This window comes from Lemur catta, chromosome 17, assembly GCF_020740605.2.
Source record: "Lemur catta isolate mLemCat1 chromosome 17, mLemCat1.pri, whole genome shotgun sequence".
Lineage (NCBI taxonomy): Eukaryota > Metazoa > Chordata > Mammalia > Primates > Lemuridae > Lemur > Lemur catta.
The window spans coordinates 20,791,321-20,810,388 of NC_059144.1; the positions used below are offsets into that span (position 1 = coordinate 20,791,321).

The 19,068-nt window shown below is 37.0% G+C and overlaps 1 protein-coding gene across 1 annotated transcript in view; it reads right to left on the reverse strand.

Moving 5' to 3' along the window:
- CTNNBL1 (catenin beta like 1) overlaps window positions 1–19,068 on the reverse strand; it is a 163,593-nt gene that overhangs the window by 76,023 nt on the left and 68,502 nt on the right. The window contains exons 8-10 of the mRNA XM_045528609.1: window positions 14,356–14,428; window positions 14,061–14,119; window positions 12,498–12,646 (exon numbers count right to left, since the gene is read on the reverse strand). Of these exons, the coding sequence (XP_045384565.1) occupies window positions 12,498–12,646; window positions 14,061–14,119; window positions 14,356–14,428 (281 nt within the window). The remainder of the gene's footprint in view (window positions 1–12,497; window positions 12,647–14,060; window positions 14,120–14,355; window positions 14,429–19,068) is intronic.

Below are 19,068 nucleotides of genomic sequence, written 5' to 3' on the forward strand. Positions count from 1 at the left end.
GCAAGGATCCCATCTCAAGGAAAAAAAAGAAAGAAAAAGAAATAATGAAGACCAGAACAGGAATTACTGAAATAGAAAACAGAATTGTAATCCTAGCACTTTGGGAGGCTGAGGTGGAAGGATTGCTTGAGGCCAGGAGTTCAAGACCAGCCTGAGCAAGAACAATACCCTGTCTCTACAGAAAAATACAAAAATTAGCTGGGTGTGGTGGTGTGCACCTTAGTCCCAGCTAGGAGGATGGCTTGAGCCCAGGAGTTCAAGGTTGTAGTAAGTTATGATGAGGCCACTGTACTCTAGCCCAGGTGACAGAGTGAAACCCTGTCTTAAGAAAAAAATTCTATAGATATTAAAAGGATGAGGGAACATTCAGGAACAGCTTTCTGCCAAGAAGTTTGCCAATAGACAAAATCCATAAATTCCTTGAATGACACAAACTACCCAATTTACTCAAATAGAAAAAGAGCACTGGAACAAATAAATTACAATTCATCAAAATTTAAATTTTTAAAATGATTGTTATGAAAGTAACAATGCAAGCCACGGACTGAAAGAAAGTATTTGTAAAACATGTTTTTAAATATTGAACTGTTACAATTCAATAAGACAAACAACTCCCCCTGACCCCCAATGGGCAAAAGAACAGACACCACAAAAAAAGATACATGGATGGCAAATTAACACTTGAAAAAGCACCCAACATCGTTAGTCAGGAAGGAAAAGCAAATTAAAACTAAAAGAAGGCCGGGTGCGGTGGCTCACGCCTGTAATCCTAGCACTCTGGGAGGCCGAGGCGGGTGGATCGCTCGAGGTCAGGAGTTCGAGACCAGCCTGAGCAAGAGTGAAACCCCATCTCTACTAAAAAATAGAAAGAAATTATCTAGCCAACTAAAAATATATATAGAAAAAATTAGCCGGGCATGGTGGCGCATGCCTGTAATCCCAGCTACTTGAGAGGCTGAGGCAGTAGGATCGCTTCAGCCCAGGAGTTTGAGGTTGCTGTGAGCTAGGCTGACGCCACGGCACTCACTCTAGCCCGGGCAACAGAGCGAGACTCTGTCTCAAAAAAAAAAAAAAAAAACAAACTAAAAGAAGATATCCATACCTACCCATTAGTATGGCTAAAACAAAAAAATACTGACCACACCAAGTGTTAGCAAGGATATAGGGCAACTAGAACTCTCATACACTGCTGTGAAATTTTACAATGGTACAAACACCAGTTAAAATGGCTTTTATTTAAAAGACAGGTAATAACTAACGCTGGTGAGAATGTGGAGAAGGAACCCTTCTACACTGTTGATGGGAATGTAAACTGGTACAGCTACCGTGAAGAGCAGTATGGAGGTTCCCCAAAAAACTAAAAACAGTACTACCGTATGATCCAGCAATCCCACTGCTGGCTACATATCCGAAAGAAAAGAAATCGGTATATTGAAGCAGTATCTGTACTTCCATGTTTACTGCATGGCTATTGCATTGGCTATTCACAATAGCCAAGATATAAACTCAACCTAAGTGTCTGTCAACAGATAAATGGATAAAGAAAACATGGTACATACACACAATGGAATACTATGCAGCCATAAAAAAGAATGAAATCCTGTCATTTGCAACAACATGGATGGAACTGGAGGATGTTATCTGAAGTGAAATAAGCCAGGCACAGAAAGACACATTTTGCATGTTCTCACTCATATGTGGGAGATAAAAATTTCAAAAATTGAACTCATAGAGAGTAGAATGAATGATGGTTACCAGAGATTGGGAAGGGTAGCAGGAGGAAGGGATAAAGTGAGGATGGTTAACAGGTACAAAAATATGGTTAGAATGAATAAGATCTAGTATTCACTAGCACAATAGGGTAACTACAGTTAATAATAATTTATTGTATATTTTAAAATAAATAAAAGAGTAGAATTGGAATGTTCCTAACACAAAGAAAAGATAAATGCTTGAGATGATAGATATCCCAATGGATATCCCAATTACTCTGATTTGATCACTACACAAGTATATCTGTACCAAAACATCACATGTACCCCATAAATATATAGAACTATTATGTACCCATAATTGAAAATTTAAAAAATCCTCCAATATGGCAAAAAAAAAAAAAAGGTGTAACCATTTTGTAAACAGTTTGGCAGTGCCTTAAAAAGTTAACTTGGAAACTCAGAAGTCCATCAACAAGCAAATAAACAAATTGTGATATATATTTATTTTATGTATTTTTTTAGAGACAGGGTCTTTTGCTCTGTTGCCCAGGTTAGAGTGCAATGGTGTGACCATAGCTCACTGTAACCTCAAGCTCAAGTGATCCTCCCACCTCAGCTTCCCAAAAAACTGGGACTACAGGTATGCACCATGGCACCCAGCTAATTTTTTTATTTTTATTTTTTTGTGGAGATAGGGTCTCACTACCCTGCCTAGGCTGATCTTAAACTCCTAGCCACAAGGAACCCTCCTGTCTTGGCCTCCCAAAATGCTGCGATTACAGGAGTGAGCCACTGCACCCAGCTAAACTGTGATATATTCATAATGGAATGCTACTCAGTAATGAGAAAGAAACACACAAGTTGACACACAACATTGATGAATCTCAAAATAATTACAGTGAGTGAAATAGTCCAGACCAAAAAAAAGTACACACTCTATGGTTCCATTTACACAAAATTTTAAGAAATTCAAACTAATATATAATGGATAGAAAGCAAATCAGTGGTTGCCTGGAGACACTGAAGTAGGGGGAGAGGAGATATAGAATACAAAGGGATACAAGGAAACATTTGGGTGTGATAAATATGTTCATTGTCATGCTTGTGGTGAGGATATGATAGGTCTATACATATTGTACACTTTAAATGTGTGCAATTTAACTACGCTGGAAAGACGAATAGCTATCAAGTCTGATGGAAGGGCTCAGACAGTTCCTACATCATTTTTTGCCAGATAACCTTGCTTCAGTTAATCTGCCTTCTCTGCCACAGCACTTTCCCATTTATGAAGAGGTAACAACAGCCTGGAGGACTGTTGGAAGGATTACTTTGTGCTTTTAAAGCTTTTTTTTCTGGTTCCCACAGAACAGGTGCAAACTACTATTATCCATCTAAGAAAGAACAGTAATATTGAGCTTGGGAAAGAGAATGCTTATTGCTGGACAAACAAGCAAGATCTATGTGTGCAGCTTGGAACACAAACTTTATACAGCCCCATCAGGAAACACCAGTGACTTCTAACAGATTTGCATTATTATTTTGCTTTTGCAATTGAATCCTGAGAGACTGGAGGTTAGAAGAAAAGACTCTAGCTCTTAAAAAACTGTAAAGGACCACAAGTAAAAATGCAATATAGTTTGGACCTTCACATGTTCATTAGGAAGAAAACCAACGTACAACAAGGTACAAAATAATGGAATAAAAACTCAACACTCCCTAGACTAACCTATCTATCTATATGCTTTGCCACAAGCTCACAGTCCAGAATTGAGCCTGCAAAGGCTTACTTCGCAAAAAGTATACCATCACCATTTTATTTGTTTTCTTTGTTAGAGATACTTTTCCCTGGTTACGGAAAGCCTCACTGAAAAACCTCAGAGCAAAAAAAAAAAAATGCTGTTTCCTGAAATGGACGTGTGTGTATCCTTCTCTTTCTTTTCTTTTTTTTTTTTTGCCTTTACAGTTAATAACCAAGATGGGTTCATCGTATTTATGCTACACAACCCAAAGTTGTGTACACATCCCTTGGGATCACAGTGGTCTCTTCTCTTTCTAACTGGAACAGAGTTTTACCACAGAAGTAATAAGCTTCATGTCAACATTTTCAAGGAAACTGACAATGTAATTCTTTTGTCTCCCACTGGCTCTGTTGCTCCTTAAAGAACACTGAACTATTTTGATACAAGGACATACTGTTCAAAAGTGCTTTGTCGTGGCAAGAAGCAAATGATTTGGATTGCATCCTATAATTAAGTCTGATATATTGGAATCTTCTATTTGTAGCAACCATCTTACCAAAGAGAAACATCTGTGATCAAGAACATAGAAATGGCAAACCAGTCTCCCTCTAGGGACAATGAGGGCATTGTTATAGCTCTGTCCTCATTTTCTGCCAAATTCTAAAATGGCCACCCCCGGTGAATATAATTTAGTCTTATTTCTGTGGATTGGACCCTCTGAATCTGATTACTTTGTTAAACTGTGCAATTAATTGTGACTTTGCTGAATTTTATTTTCCCCTCAAACATCCCTGAGCATAAAAATACCACTTGGTTCGTGTTCATATCTCAGCTCCCCTGCTGCTCCCCAAAGACCACCCAAACGTCCTTTCTGTAACCTAACTCTTAGGGCTGCACTGCCTGACGCAGAAAGGGCAGTATTTTCCACACCAGGGACGTTGGTTCTCTCTGCCTTTCAGTGCATAGTTCTCTATTGTCCGGGAGGTTCTGAACCTTTTACCCTTCCCTTTTCTCTTTCCTTATCAAAATGCTAACATGACCAAATGGGAAAATCCTTTTCATTCTCAGGCCCTATATTCTAGGATGGCTACCTGCTGCTTTTTTCATAACATGAGATCCATTTTTAAATATCACCTCAACAATCTTTTCTTCTTTTCCAAGATATCTTCATTTGTCCTTTGGTAGAAAGGAAACAAACAACCCCTTCCCCCACCTTTTTTTCTTATTGATTCTGTCAAGCACTGTGAAATCCAGACACTCTGAACAGAGGAACGAAAAAAATGTCACCTGACAACTAAACTAACACCTGGGTGATGGGGTAAACTAGTGGGGAAAGGCCTGTGAGGTAAGGATTAGGAGGCACTAGTGCTCTAAAAATAGTCCCCAGAAAACAAAAGCTGAAAGACTACAAGTCTGCATGAAGAACTTCTTTGAAAGTTGAGTAGAAAGGTTATAAGAAATTATACCTAAACCATAACCCTGAAATACTTTAGAGGATGATGGAAGAAGAGAGTTGAAAGGCTCAAGTGACTTCAAGGGGAATAAACCAAAGTGGGAAGACTTGTGCTGGCTTCTGCTCTGAAGCCCCGCCTGGGCACAGGCCAAACAGGGCAGTCAGCTCAGGACGAGAGCTGCCTCCTAGCTCCCCTGAGCCCTGAAGATCACAACCACCCTACAGCCCATTTTGTGCTCTGCATGCACTAATAAATTTGGCAGGGGGAAACAGGACTAAATATGTTCAGACAAGAGACTGAGTTCTCAGCTATATGGCTTTTTATAAGTCACTGCTCCTTCTTTGGTTCTATCTATGGGATTTTCCAGAAATTCTATTAGACAATGATTCTAAACAGCAAAAATGTTCCTCAAACTTTTCTCATTCATTTAGAAAGTATTTACTGAAAACCAAACATGTATCTGTTGCTAGGTACTGGTGATACAAAGAGGAAGACCTGGTCTCTGTTCTCAGAAGTATTACCACACAGTCGGAAACATAGACAAACATGTTTCCCATACAGGGTGGTAAGTGCTCTGTTAGAGGTAAGCAAAGGATGCTAGAACTCAACCCTCAACATTTAGAGGTGGGGGGTATAAGGACAGAGTTGAGGGAAGTGACGTAGGGGCAAAAGACTGCTTAGAAAAGTTTAAGCCTAAACAACAAGGGTGAGTCACCAAGAAAAAATAATGAAGTGTCAAGGGGTCTAAAATAGTTTGGTTTAGAGAGCAGAATATAAATCTGTGGAAAGGGGAGAATCAGAAGAGATGGCAGTAGGAGAATTAGGCAGAGGCCAGATGCTGAAGGGACTTGAAACCATTTCAAATGTTCATAAACAAAGAAATAAAGCTGTATTTTTCAAAAAGTAAAGGTGGTCACAGATAGAAAAGAAATAGGAAGAATAATTTCCAAATCTCCACAGAAGGAAGAAAATATTGAAAGAGTAAAAAAACGTAAGTCAAAACAATTTTTTAAATGATCAAGGAAATCATAAACAAGATAGGAAAAGGTTAAACATAATAGTCATTATAATAAAAGCAAATATGTTAAATTCATCTACTTAAAGACAAACTCTCAGATTGGACTAATAAAACAGTTATGTGCTTTAGCAAGAGTTACACGTAACACAAAATGACATAAAAAGCGAAGGGGATGTGGGGACATGCACCTGTAGCTCAAGCTACTCAGAGTCTGAAGCAGGAAGATCACTTGAGCTCAGGAGTTTGAGGCTATGTGTGCTATGATAGTGCCTGTGAATAGCCACTTCACTCTAGCCTGGGCAACATAGCAGGACTCTATTTCTTTCATTCATTCATTCATTCATTCATAAATAAATCTAAAGATAAAATGATAGGAAACGATCAAGAAGAAATAGGGGAAAAAATCCACAATTATGTTGAGAGACTAAACAAATTAGTCAAAAACAGGCCGGGCGCGGTGGCTCACGCCTGTAATCCTAGCTCTGGGAGGCCGAGGCGGGTGGATCGCTCGAGGTCAGGAGTTCGAGACCAGCCTGAGCAAGAGTGAGACCCCGTCTCTACTAAAAATAGAAAGAAATTATCTGGCCAACTAAAAATATATATACAAAAAAATTAGCCGGGCATGGTGGCTCATGCCTGTAGTCCCAGCTACTCGGGAGGCTGAGGCAGTAGGATCGCTTAAGCCCAGGAGTCTGAGGTTGCTGTGAGCTAGGCTGATGCCACGGCACTCACTCTAGCCCGGGCAACAAAGTGACACTCTGTCTCAAAAAAAAAAAAAAAAAAATATACACACAAAAAAGGATAGAGAAACACTGAACACAGTTACAAAATTGATTTACAATATAATTATAGAACTCTATACCCTAGAAACACAAATTCTATTCAAATGTCCATGGAATATTATTAAAACTAGCCATGTACAAGGCCAAAAATTAAAAAATTCAGAAAAGTAAACATTTATAACCCATATTTTCTGTTAATATAAAAAGAAAACAAGACTTAACCACTTGGAAATATGTGATAAAACCAAAAAGCAATGTTAAGAGGAAATTTTGAGCCTCAAATTTTTAAAAAATAAAAATAAATGTTGTAGACCATAAATATATATAATTTTTATTTGTCAACTATACTTTAATAAATATATATTTAAAAATTAAGAGCTAGTTTTCTAAGAAAAGGTGCGCTGCAAAAAGATACCCTCCCAAAAAACCAAATCTAATCACTTCTAATCAAATCTGCTGAAGAAAAAAGCAGAGAAATTTAAATACAAAATATTAGAAATTATAAAAGGAATAAAAGGATAGAAAATTAAAGGAAATGAAAAAGAATTATAAGAATACAAGGACAATTACATTAATAAACTTCAAAGTCTGTATAAAAATGACAAAAGTCCAGCATAATATAAATTATCAAATTATCTTAAGAAAAATTAGAACACTGGTAAAAAAATCAAAGAGCTAAATAAATGGAGATATACCATGTTTGTGGATTGGAAGACTCACGATTACAAAGATATTCATTCTCACTAAAATGATATATACATTCCCTATAATGACAATCAAAATCCCAAAAGGGTTTTTGCAGAAATTGACAGGCTAATTTTAAATTTCACATGGAAAGATAAAAGAATTAAGAGACTAGAATAATTAAAATGATTTCAAAAAAGATTAACAAAGCCAGAGGACTTATACTACACCTGATTTGAAGACTTAACTTTTACTTTTATAAAGTCATAATAATGGTGTAGTATTGGCAAAAAAGACAGACGTATAGATCAATGGACCAGAAGAGAAAGCACAGAAATAGAACCACACATATATGATATATTGATTTCTGACAAAAGTATAAAAGTAATCTAATGGAACATGGATAATTTTTGCAATAAATGGTGCCATAACTGGACATCTATATGCAAAAATATGTAAGAAAAATAAATTTCAAAATCTGAGAACCTTGTTTCATACCATATGTAATACTTAACTTAAAATGGATCATAGACCTATAAATGTAAAACTGAAAACTTCTAGAAGAAAACCTAAAAGAAACTCTTCAAGATTTTGGGTTAGGCAAACATAGTTTATATATAATAATACCAAAAGCACAAATCATAAAAGAAAACACTTATAAATTAGACTTTATTAAAGTAAAACTTTTGCTTTTTAAAAGACATTGTTAAAAAATGAAAAGGCAAGCCATAGACTAGGGGGTAAATATTTTTAAAACATATTTGTGATATAGACTTGTATCTAGAATAAAGAACACTTAAAACTCAGTAAGATAACCCAAATAAAAAATGGACAAAAGGGTTGAATAGAGACTTCAATAAATGATGTAAGAAAGGTCATTATGCACATGAAAAAATGTTCAACATCATTAGTCATTAGGTAAATATAAATTAAAACTACAGTATACACCCACTTGAATGGCTAAAGTCCGACAATACAAATGTCGACAAAGATATGGAACAACTGGAGTTCTCATACTTTGCTGGTGGTAATCATAATGATACAATACATAATGATACAATGGTAACTACAGCTTGGTAGTTTCTACAGAAAACATACATTTACAGTATGACCCTGCCATTCTTCTCCTTTGTATTTACCAAAGAGAAATGTTTATCCAAAGACTTTTAGCAGATTATAATGGCAACAGATTTGGAAACAACTCAAATGTTCAACAACAGGTAAATAAACTGATATGCTAGAATGTAGAGATATAATGGAATACTTACTACTAAGCATGAAAAAGAAACATTCATTTGATACATACAAAATTAATGAATCTCAAAAAAACAGTGTGTTGAGTGAAATAAGCTAGAGGAAAAAAACATGCTGTATGATTCTACTTATATGAAATTCTAGAATAACAGTGGCTGCCTGGGGTTGGGGTGGATGGGTGGGGACTGCAAAAGGGAACTTTTTAGGGTGATAAAAATGATCTATATGTGCATCATCCAATATGGCAGCCACATCCAATATTGACTGTCTTAAATGTGGTGAATGGAACTGAGGAACAAAATTTTAAATCTAATTTGAATAAATGTAAGCTTAAATTTAAAACTGATACTTGATTTAGTTATTGGAAAACATTTATGTTAGGACAAATCTGGGTATGTGAATCTACTTTTTCAATTGTAAATTTTATGAAATCTAAATATAAATCAAGTACTTTGATGAAGATTTAATATCTGAATTGGGATGTAAATATAAAATACACAGTGGACTTAGAAGACTTACTATGAAAAAAAGAATGTAAAATGGCTCACTAATAATTTTTATATTGATTATATATTGAAATAATTTTTGATATATTGAGTTAAATAAAATACATTATTAAAATTAATTTTGTTTCTTTTAACCTTTCAAATATGGCTACTACAATATATAAAATTACCTATGTTTCTACTGGACAGTGCTGGTCTATATGTTCATTGTTGTAGCAGAAATAAAGGTGTGTATATCTGTCAAAATTAAAACTGTACACTTAAAATGGGTGCATTTTGTATATAAATTATGCCTCAATAAAGCTGATAAAAATATTAAATTGGTAATGTATATATCCATGTGTGCGTACATAAATCACTATTTTGTTTGTGACCTTTCCTTAGCAATAAATCAGAAGTGAAAAAAATTCACTGAGTATACACATGTAAAACTAGTAGTTCTTCTTAATAGTTACCATATTAATTTATATTACAGTTATTTAACATCTGCCTCTCTCACTAGCCTTTGGGCATTTCAAAGGCAGAAACCCTGTTTTGTTCATCTCTGTATAAGCCTAGAATTTAACACAGAAAGTTGACATAGTACCTAATCAATGTTTTAGTCACTGCAGAATTGTCTGAGATGCTTTATGTAGTTTAATTCCCTCAAAATCCCTACAAATTTGGCATTATTATCCCCATTTCCCAGATGAAAAAACTGAAGGTCAGAGATCAGAAAGGTTAAAGTAACTCACCAAAAATCCAGAGCTAGTAAGTGCACAAGATATGTTTCAAACCCACATTTACAACTCCGAAGCCCATTCTTCCACCCTACACCACACTGCTACCTCTCCAAGTAGGCATTTCATAACTGTTTTATGGATGACTAAATCAAAGTAAAGATCTGTATTTAAGGGCAATGGAACCACAGAAATTTTCCTAAGCTTCTAGTGTTACAGCTTCCCAGTCTTGAATGGGCCCTCTGTAGACAGAGCAACCTGGCAGCTCTTACTAGAAGATCAGGAAGGGTGAATAGAGTAGGAAAAAAAAATTCCCTTCCACTTAAGCTTTTCATTTGGGAATGTTAAGAAGAAAAATAACACAGAACAAAGAAAATGGGAAAGAGAAAAAAGGAAATACTGAATCTGCTTATATAGCTAATTAATACAAAAGAATGAATCTAACAGCAACTTCAGCATTCAAAAATGAAAAAAGTTAGGAAATCCTAGAGAGGTACAGCTTCTAAGTCTTTTGGAGCTCTTCTTTAATTAGCCTCCCTGAATCTCAGCATTCCTGTTTGAATAATCCATATTTCTGGTTATTTATTCAGCTCCCCACTGCTACACATTACCAAGCCATATGCTACAGGAATACATCACTTCATATTTGCACTCAACCATCCAAAGACAATGGCAGTTCAGACCTTTAAGAAGCTTAGGGAAAAGTCCCTGCAGAATGTAGTGTTAAGGTTAGAAGGCCCAAGAAACCAAATGGATCTTCTTTATATGCTATTTGCTTGAGAGAAGGTGGGTCATTTCAACAAAAGGACAGGCAATTAGAAGGGTGAGGGAGATAAACAAATAAAAGACTCAAGAGAGTAAAGCTAGGAAAAATCAGCTAAACACAAAAGGCCTCTAGGTAATTTCTCAAGGCCCGCTCTGCACTTTAAAAAAGAATTTGTTTTTAAAAGCACTTCCTCAAAGGAAGACTTTCGATCAGTCCAAGGTTTGGCATGCACTAGACAAATGAAGAGGTCTACTATGACCCCAGCCCTCTCATAAGCCTTGTAAAAGAGAAGACATTTTAGAAATACAGTAAGTCCTCACTTAACATCACAGATAGGTTCTTGGGAACTGCAACTTTAAGCAAAACGATTTACAGGTCAGGTCCTTAAATAACATCACTATAATGTTGATGAGGGAAAAAAAATTGGTTTTGTTATACCTCATTTCCCTTAATGTCACAGTTTCCAAGAACCAATCAATGATGCTAAAAGAGGGCTTACTATACCTGGATAATCCTAAAATCATTTTAAACACAAAAATAGTCACAGTAGAATTTGGTAGAATAGCAAAACATTGGCAATAACCTCAATGTGAACAACAGAAGAATACTAAGTTAGCTATAGTCCTTAGAGTCCACTAAGCAGTTACTGAAAACTCTCATGCAGATTATGTCACAGAATGGGAAACAGCATGTTAAGTTTAAAAAGAAACAGTATAGAAAATTATACATGTGGCAGGCCTAAACAGTTGTTAAAAATAAGAAAACGATACTGAAAAAAGACTAGAAGAAAATATACACTCAAAGACAGGCTATGTTTGGGTGATAGAGTTGTTTTTCTAACTTCTCAGAGGCAGGTATTCTGTCTTATTATCTATTGCTGTATGAGTCTAGAACTGAACATGCATAGTATCCCGTCAAATTCTGTCTTACCTATTTCTGTATAAACCTAGCACTTAACATGCATAGTACCTTATTAATGTTTTAATAGCAGTTTTGCATGTTTGTATACTAAATTATATTTTATATCAAATTTCTGAAAAAACTTTTCCAAAAATCTTAGTTTAGCAGCGTTTCCAGTGTACTTGAATACAAGTTTCAAGATAGCAGACTGGCTCAGTTTCATAATGAGTAATTTCATAATGATTAGTCTTCCAACCATGCAAACATGCTTCAGTGTCTATCAATTTAAAAAACTGTCCCTTGGCCCTACACCACACTCTGGTCACCAAACACTTCTCTACTTCTCTCCCTAGACAGATTTCTCAAGAGAGTTATCTATACAAGCTTCCTCCCTTCCTTTTGCTTCAGGAAAGGACTATAAACAAAAGTTATAGAAATGTCTTGCACATTTTCAAATTTTGCATGTTAGACACATAGAACATACACAATTCATTACTAAATGTATAAATGAAAAATATCAATGATATTCTGTCAATAACAAAAATAATATAGACAAACATATGACATAGATAGGCCTATGGGATACATACAGAAAATTCGGCTAAGTTTAAAAATTAATATAGGATAAGTTTAGAAGTTAATGGCCAGATTTCCCCACAACCAGTACACTAAGGGAAGGAGCAAAAAGACATCGCCCTTCAATGGAGTGGTCATATTACCAACTGACACAATAATAGGTCACAGACAGATCAAAATATACTTTTTATTTGTTTATTCTAACTTTAGAAAAGACCACATACACACACAAACACACACCCACACCCTCATACCTGAAGACTTTACTCTTCTATATATCTAAGAAACTCGACAGAATAAAAGACCGTAGCTATACGTTCATGAATTCAGGCTAGTGAGGAGTCAGCCAAAGGAGATGGGGGAACTAGGAGGTTAGAAACATACCTAAGCATGAGATTCATCAGCTGAAGACCCTCGCCCTTCAGGAAGCGCTCACGATTGGAACTGAGCATTAGGCAGGAGCAAAGTGAATCAAACAGATTCTCCATCATCTCCTGCTCTTCAGCTGTGCTGGGATTGTGTCTTTTAAACACCTGTCAAGAAATGCCAGGCAGAAAGCACAGGGCCATATGAGAATGTCTTTTCATCAGCCACCACCCTTCCAAAGCCTGCCTGTCACGATAACTTACAGTTGAGGAAACAGAAGCTTACCAAACAAAATTCTCACTGGTTTCCATTTTAGAGAAACTAGGCTTTCTATTCATACATAATTTTAAAAACGGTATTAGTTCATCCAAAAAACCAAAACACTCAACTGACCACTAGGTTTATGAGTGATTGACAGCTTCAGGCAGGCAGATGTTTTAACAAGGCAAAACCAAAACACGCCAACACCTTTTTACCATGAAATATAATACAGATAGAGAAAATTCCATAAAGGACATGCATAGCTCAATGAATAAAGTGAACATCATGAAACCATTATCCAGGTCAAAAAACAACTTTGTCAACGGGCAAATCTTGGCTCAATATAAGGAAGAGTTTCCTATTAATCAAGGCTACTGAACTGCCTCATAGTCGGGGCTCCAAGTCATGGGAAGGGCTTTACAGCAGAAGTTTTTTCTTTGCCAGAGATGTATGGCATGTTAAGAAGAAAGCCTTTTAACAGTATATGCATACCCATACAGTCTACTACGAGAAGATCAATAATCTCACAGGAAAAGGACTAAGCATCTTCCCAGAACTGCAAACAGATTCACATTTCAAAGCTCTATTTTGGGGTGGAGGCCAAGCTACTCAGGCTGCTGGCACCAAGACGGAAGCTGTATGCAAACTGACATCTCAGACACTCCCAACATTCTTAAGATTTTATCCAAATGCTCTATTTTCAGTCCTGTTTTTAGAATAACACAGATGAGGTTTGTTAGAAGAAATCTTAACAGTATTTTCAGAATGCCAGCAGAACAGAATAAATTCAGAATACACTGAATTTAAATTTCTTATAGTTAGAAAATGGCAGTTTCCAATTTCTCATTCCAGCCTTCAGTGCCACGTCCTCTCCTATTCTCCTCTGTGACCTCTATCCCACTGCCCTGCAACTTGTACTCCTTGAGCTTATCTGGATCCTAAATGAACAGGCTCCATTCTAGTGGCAGACTGAAAGGAAAAGAAGTGAATAATCTTGGGAGAGGTTCAAATGAAAATTTGGTATTCCTGGCTCAAGAACATACACTTACACTGGAAACACCTCTCTTTTAGATTGACAATATATAATATCGGAAGATGGAGAAAGTCCATACCCAATACACAGTGATATCTGGTCATAAAGAGCAAATGACTAAGAAAAGGGGGGTAATGCTGTCCCTCCAATGTAACCTCAAACCTGCCAACATGCTCCATGTGGCTTGGATCACATGGCTTATTCCTTCCCACAATTTCCAGCTCCACCTCCCATTCAAAGCAGGCCATGTATCTTCATGGCAGACAGAAAGCATAAGAATTACTCACGGATAACTGCTGAAGAAGCACATCGATTCCATCCAGCTCCCCAAGCAATTCCCTGTTTTCTAAAAGAGGAAAAAAACACAGGAAGAAAAAAATGAAGCTAACTGTCAGATTTTACAGCCGTCTAACACTGATACATCAGCAAACAAAATCAATACAGCTTGACAGAGTACAAAAGCTGCACAGAGAGCAAGAGGGAGAGCAAGGGGATGCCAAAGGCAAGAGAGCTTGCTGTCATGATCTGAAACAAGCCTGACTCCTATCCTAACAGAATATCAATACTGAGAGGGTGCCTCACCATCATTGTCCTGGAGCAAAATGGCCAGCACTTCACTGCAATACAGTTTGTTGGCATCGAAGGGCATCTTTGCCTATGGGGAAAGAGGAGAAATGAGAAAAATGTTAAGGGGTCTTACTTCCTTCCCTAGGACAAATGTTTCACAAGTACTAGGATCTGAGTTAGAAGAGAAGCAAAAGTTAGAAAGGGAATAGGCAGGTTAAAGGTAAGAAAAAGTCTGCCTCTGCTCTCAAGATACCATGGACCAGACTATAGTTCTACACAGTAAAACCATAAATAGCAGATGGACACAATGGCTCTCATGCCCCTAATGCCCAGGTATGGAACGTCACCTCCTCTGTGAAGCCCTCCCAGATTCCCCATTTTGAGTCCAGAAACTATGTGCCTAGCATATAGCACATATGCAAATTTGAACTAGATGAATGATACAGTTTCAAACTTCCAAGATTAAAACTCACCATGAAGCTTCATTTGCAAGTTATAATCATAAAATTAGGCTATATAAATTAGTTGATATATCATCAGAGAAGTTGAAAAGAAAGCAGTTTCTTGTTTAGATTTGCTGAATGTATTTAGAACAAAGTAGTTCCTTTTGGTTTTTTTTAATGCTTAAAATTTAATTTGGAATCATAAACCTATCTGCTTGTATGCCATAACCTGCCTACTATTTAAAAAGGAAACCACATTAAATATGCAAAAATGTGTTAATATTTTAACACCCAAATTACTACCCACAATTCCTTCCCTGCTGCATGCTTTGCTGCTTGGAGTTTCAGAGGGGACACATCTACCACAAGCACTATCTTTCATGGCTACCCACACTGTTGCTGCAGCAGTGAGACTTAAATATCTCACCATTAACACTGCCCCTTGGATAAAGGTGGACAAAGACGAACAAGCCTCACTGATGTGTTTTTATTTATGGTATCCATGATTCCATAAATAAAAATGATTCTTAAAATGCAGTAGCCTTTGCTACCTATCCAGGTTTTTGAAATGACAAATAATTTCTATACCTGGAAAGGACAGGGGAAATGTTTATCTTGGAACTGACACTTTCATCCACCATTTACAGTACTGTTTGGACACTGATTTTGTATTTAAGAAGGAAGAGTGGCGCCTAATCAAGCAACATCCAGCATCATTTCAGTTTTCTGTGCAAGTCTTCCTTGTCAAGCCTAAGTGCACCCCACAGGGTTTCAGGAAGTCGACCAGGTAAGACCATCTTAGGTTAAAAGATCTGTAAATGTAAGGTCTTACAAGTGCTGACGACAAGGTATGCTCCCTGGGCAAGCTTGAAGCCTTGTTTCAAGAAATTCAGTCTATCAGCCAGGGCTCAAAGGCAATCTGTGACATGTTTCACTTTAAGAAAAACAGTTTTATAAAAATCAAAACACAAAGGTGAAAAAACAAGGAACTGGGACCTCTATCAGGTCCCAGGATTTGCTAATAAAATTTTCACTCAAATTATTTAAGCTCCAAGTATTGCTCTTACATTTTAAATGATTTAAGCCACACCAAATTATTTATGCAGCTTTTCAAACAATAACAAGTGCCAGGGTTCTTGTTTGAAATAAGATACATCTCACTGAAAGAAGCCAAGACATCAGCCCTCTAAAGGAATACCCTATCTATGGTTCCAAGGCCTCTTGTCCTTTAAAAACTCCTATTTCCAAGTAAGGGGGGAGTTGTTCTCTTTCTTTCATTAAATACTTACTGGGCACCTACTGTATGCAAAACACAGAATTAAGCACAACAGCAAACAGAGGTGCATTAGATACAAACTCTGTCCACTGTTGTGGCATTTAAAACATTACACTGAATTAAAATCAATTTTATTAAGCAGTACAGTCAAGTTCAAAAGGAAAAGAAAAACATAGATCTGGCATGAGACACACCTAAGTCTGACTCATGAGCATGCCACTATCTGTGTGACAAAAAGTCTGTGGCTCCCAAAGTACGTGCTGAGGTAACTGGCATGCTATATTGAATTCACTGCAGGATATTTTAAATTTTCAAGGAAAATATGGTGACACTGGACATCTGTTGAGCACTGCAACAACTACTAGCTCGAGGTACATTTCTTTTGATGACATCATATCTTTGTGGAGCTGGGTTTTGATAGTTGCTGTGATAAAAACAACAGTGTGAAACTCCACGCGAAATACGAATAAGGGTGGTGGCATTCAATCTGATTCCAAGGTCTGAGAAGTTGTGCAGTACCCAAAAGGCATACACATCCATTAGTAAGTAATTGCAGTATTTAAGAATGAAATAAAAATATTTTGTCCTTCATTTTATGTGTATTATTTTTTCAAATAGCCAATAAATTGTTAGGGCATAAATACATATTAAATTGTTTGGATACAACTACTTAATAAATGGGACTGTTAGGTACTTTTTGGCATAGGAGTGCCGTAAAAACAAAATTACTGAGACACTAATCGCACCATGACCTGATAACGGGAATCCATAACTCAGGCAACATTTCTTGGTCTCAGTTTCCTCATTTGTAAAATGGAAATAAAAAAATAAGACTCCTTTGGAGAATTACTATGAGAATTAAATAACATAATGTGAAAGTACTTAACACACAGTAGGTACTATATGTTTTTTGATGACCAGAATCAGAAATATCTGAGTTAGGATCCCAGCTCTAACACCAGCTCTGTGATCTTGGCCAAATTATTCTGTCTCTCTAACCCAATTTCTCTTATGTTAAATGAGAATAAATAATATCTTCCTCATGAGGTGGTTGTACTAAATGAATTGAACATAAAAGGTGCCCAAGAGTTGAGTTCCCCTCTACTGAGAATTCCTGGTTCCCCCAGGAAATCTCCAGCTTTTGCTGTATGACACTACAAAGAGTTTCCAATTTACCCAAAGTAAATTTTTAAAAATCAGAATCATAACTTTGTTACTTTTTCCTTAAAATATAAGCCCTTTGATTGCAAAACTGGCATGCAGGAAGAATCTAATGAGGAAACTAAATTGATTCAGCCCGATACCTCCCCAACACTGAGCCCTGCAAGGCTTCAGAACCTGAGAGTGCTGCCAGGTGGGAAGCAGCTTGGCAAGAGGTGATGGATTCAGAGGAACCCAGGCCCAACTCTCACTGGCTCTCCCGTGTACTTTCCATGGGGGCCCGGCAAGGCATTCCCCCTCTCTGGGATTCTGTCTTCACCTGTACACTGGGGAGTTCGGCACCCTCTTGGCAGGGCTGTTTGTGAGGATTAGAAATAATGTATGTAAGGTATCTAGACCAGAATAACACTTTGCATGCAGTGGGCAGTCAATCATGAAACTCACAGGAGATGGGGAAAAACTTAGTGATGATGACGATGATGGCAACCAAATATTTTAATCTAGTAGAAAAGGAATAAAAAAAAAATTAGGCCACGTGGGAAGGAGGGAGACTAATCTTTCATGTTTTGACAAAGACAAAACTTTCTAAGGAAATTTTACTTTTGTTTAAATCTCTGCCAGAGATTGAATAATACCAAACTGCCAAATTACAAAGACATTTAATCAAAATCAGGGGAAAGGAGACTTCATTTAGCGGGTATATAGTCTGTTGGATTTTGCAAAGTTAACCAGTGGGGCTTGGAGCTCGTAAGGCTGTCTCCTATCCAGGAGCCTGGTGATCCTAAATCTTTCAGCTGTCGGAGTAATTATAGAGTCATGCATAGATTTGAACTCAGCATGTACTAGCCTTGAATATAATTAAACGTCACCTTTTGGGGAGCTGCTGCTTTTCTGGGAAGTACAAAACAATTATGCTATCACCCACAGCCAGAAGCTGCAGGTTATATCTGCAGCTCACCTCTGGTACCTGGAACACATGGGGCAGGTTCAGACATACCTACAGCCCTGTACAACTGTCAAAGCAGATTGTGCCCTGCAAAATCTTAACCTCTGGTCATCAGAGGCTAAGGACTTTAGCATCAACCAGTTGTACGTGTAGTATAACTTAGCCAATTCTCAGTTCATTAACCCTTTGCTAAAAGTTGCAACTGTTTCTTGAAGCATTGATTTAACTGGGAAACAAAGGAGAATCTTAATTTTTTTTCTTTAGAAAAGAAAAATAAAACTTGGTTTTGGTGTTATTTTCAATAATACATAATATACTAAAAAGCTGCATTCCCCATTAAAAAAATGAACTGTGATGCAGTGTCTCTCACACTACCATTATCTGCTTACCTGCTAATCCATTTAATGCAATCATCTGCAATGCGTTTTATCCTCATTAGAACAAATTAGTGAGGTTTCATTTGGTGGATGAAGAGATCCATGAATATCTCTATATAATGCTAGGCTACAAGTACAAAAATGAGAAATCCAAGACTAAAATGCCTGTCATCAATGTGCCACTCACTCAAGAATTACTCAGAGATTACTGAAAAATATGGGATGATCAAATTGCAAGGTTTTATCAAGCAATCTAGACATAAGCACTCTAGGACGTTGGTTCTCAAGACTTTAGCTTCTACCAGAATCACAAGCAGATTGCTGGGCTCTACCCCCAGCTTTGCAGATTCAGTGGGTCAGGGTAGACCGAAGAATTTGCATTTCTAACAAGTTGCCCAGTGATGTTGATGCTCCTGGCTGGGAAATACATTCTGAGAACAATTGGGAGGTAATACAAATATGATAGAAACCCAGTCCCTGTTCTTATGAAATTTAAGGATATTTGAAAAAAGAAAATGAGCACAC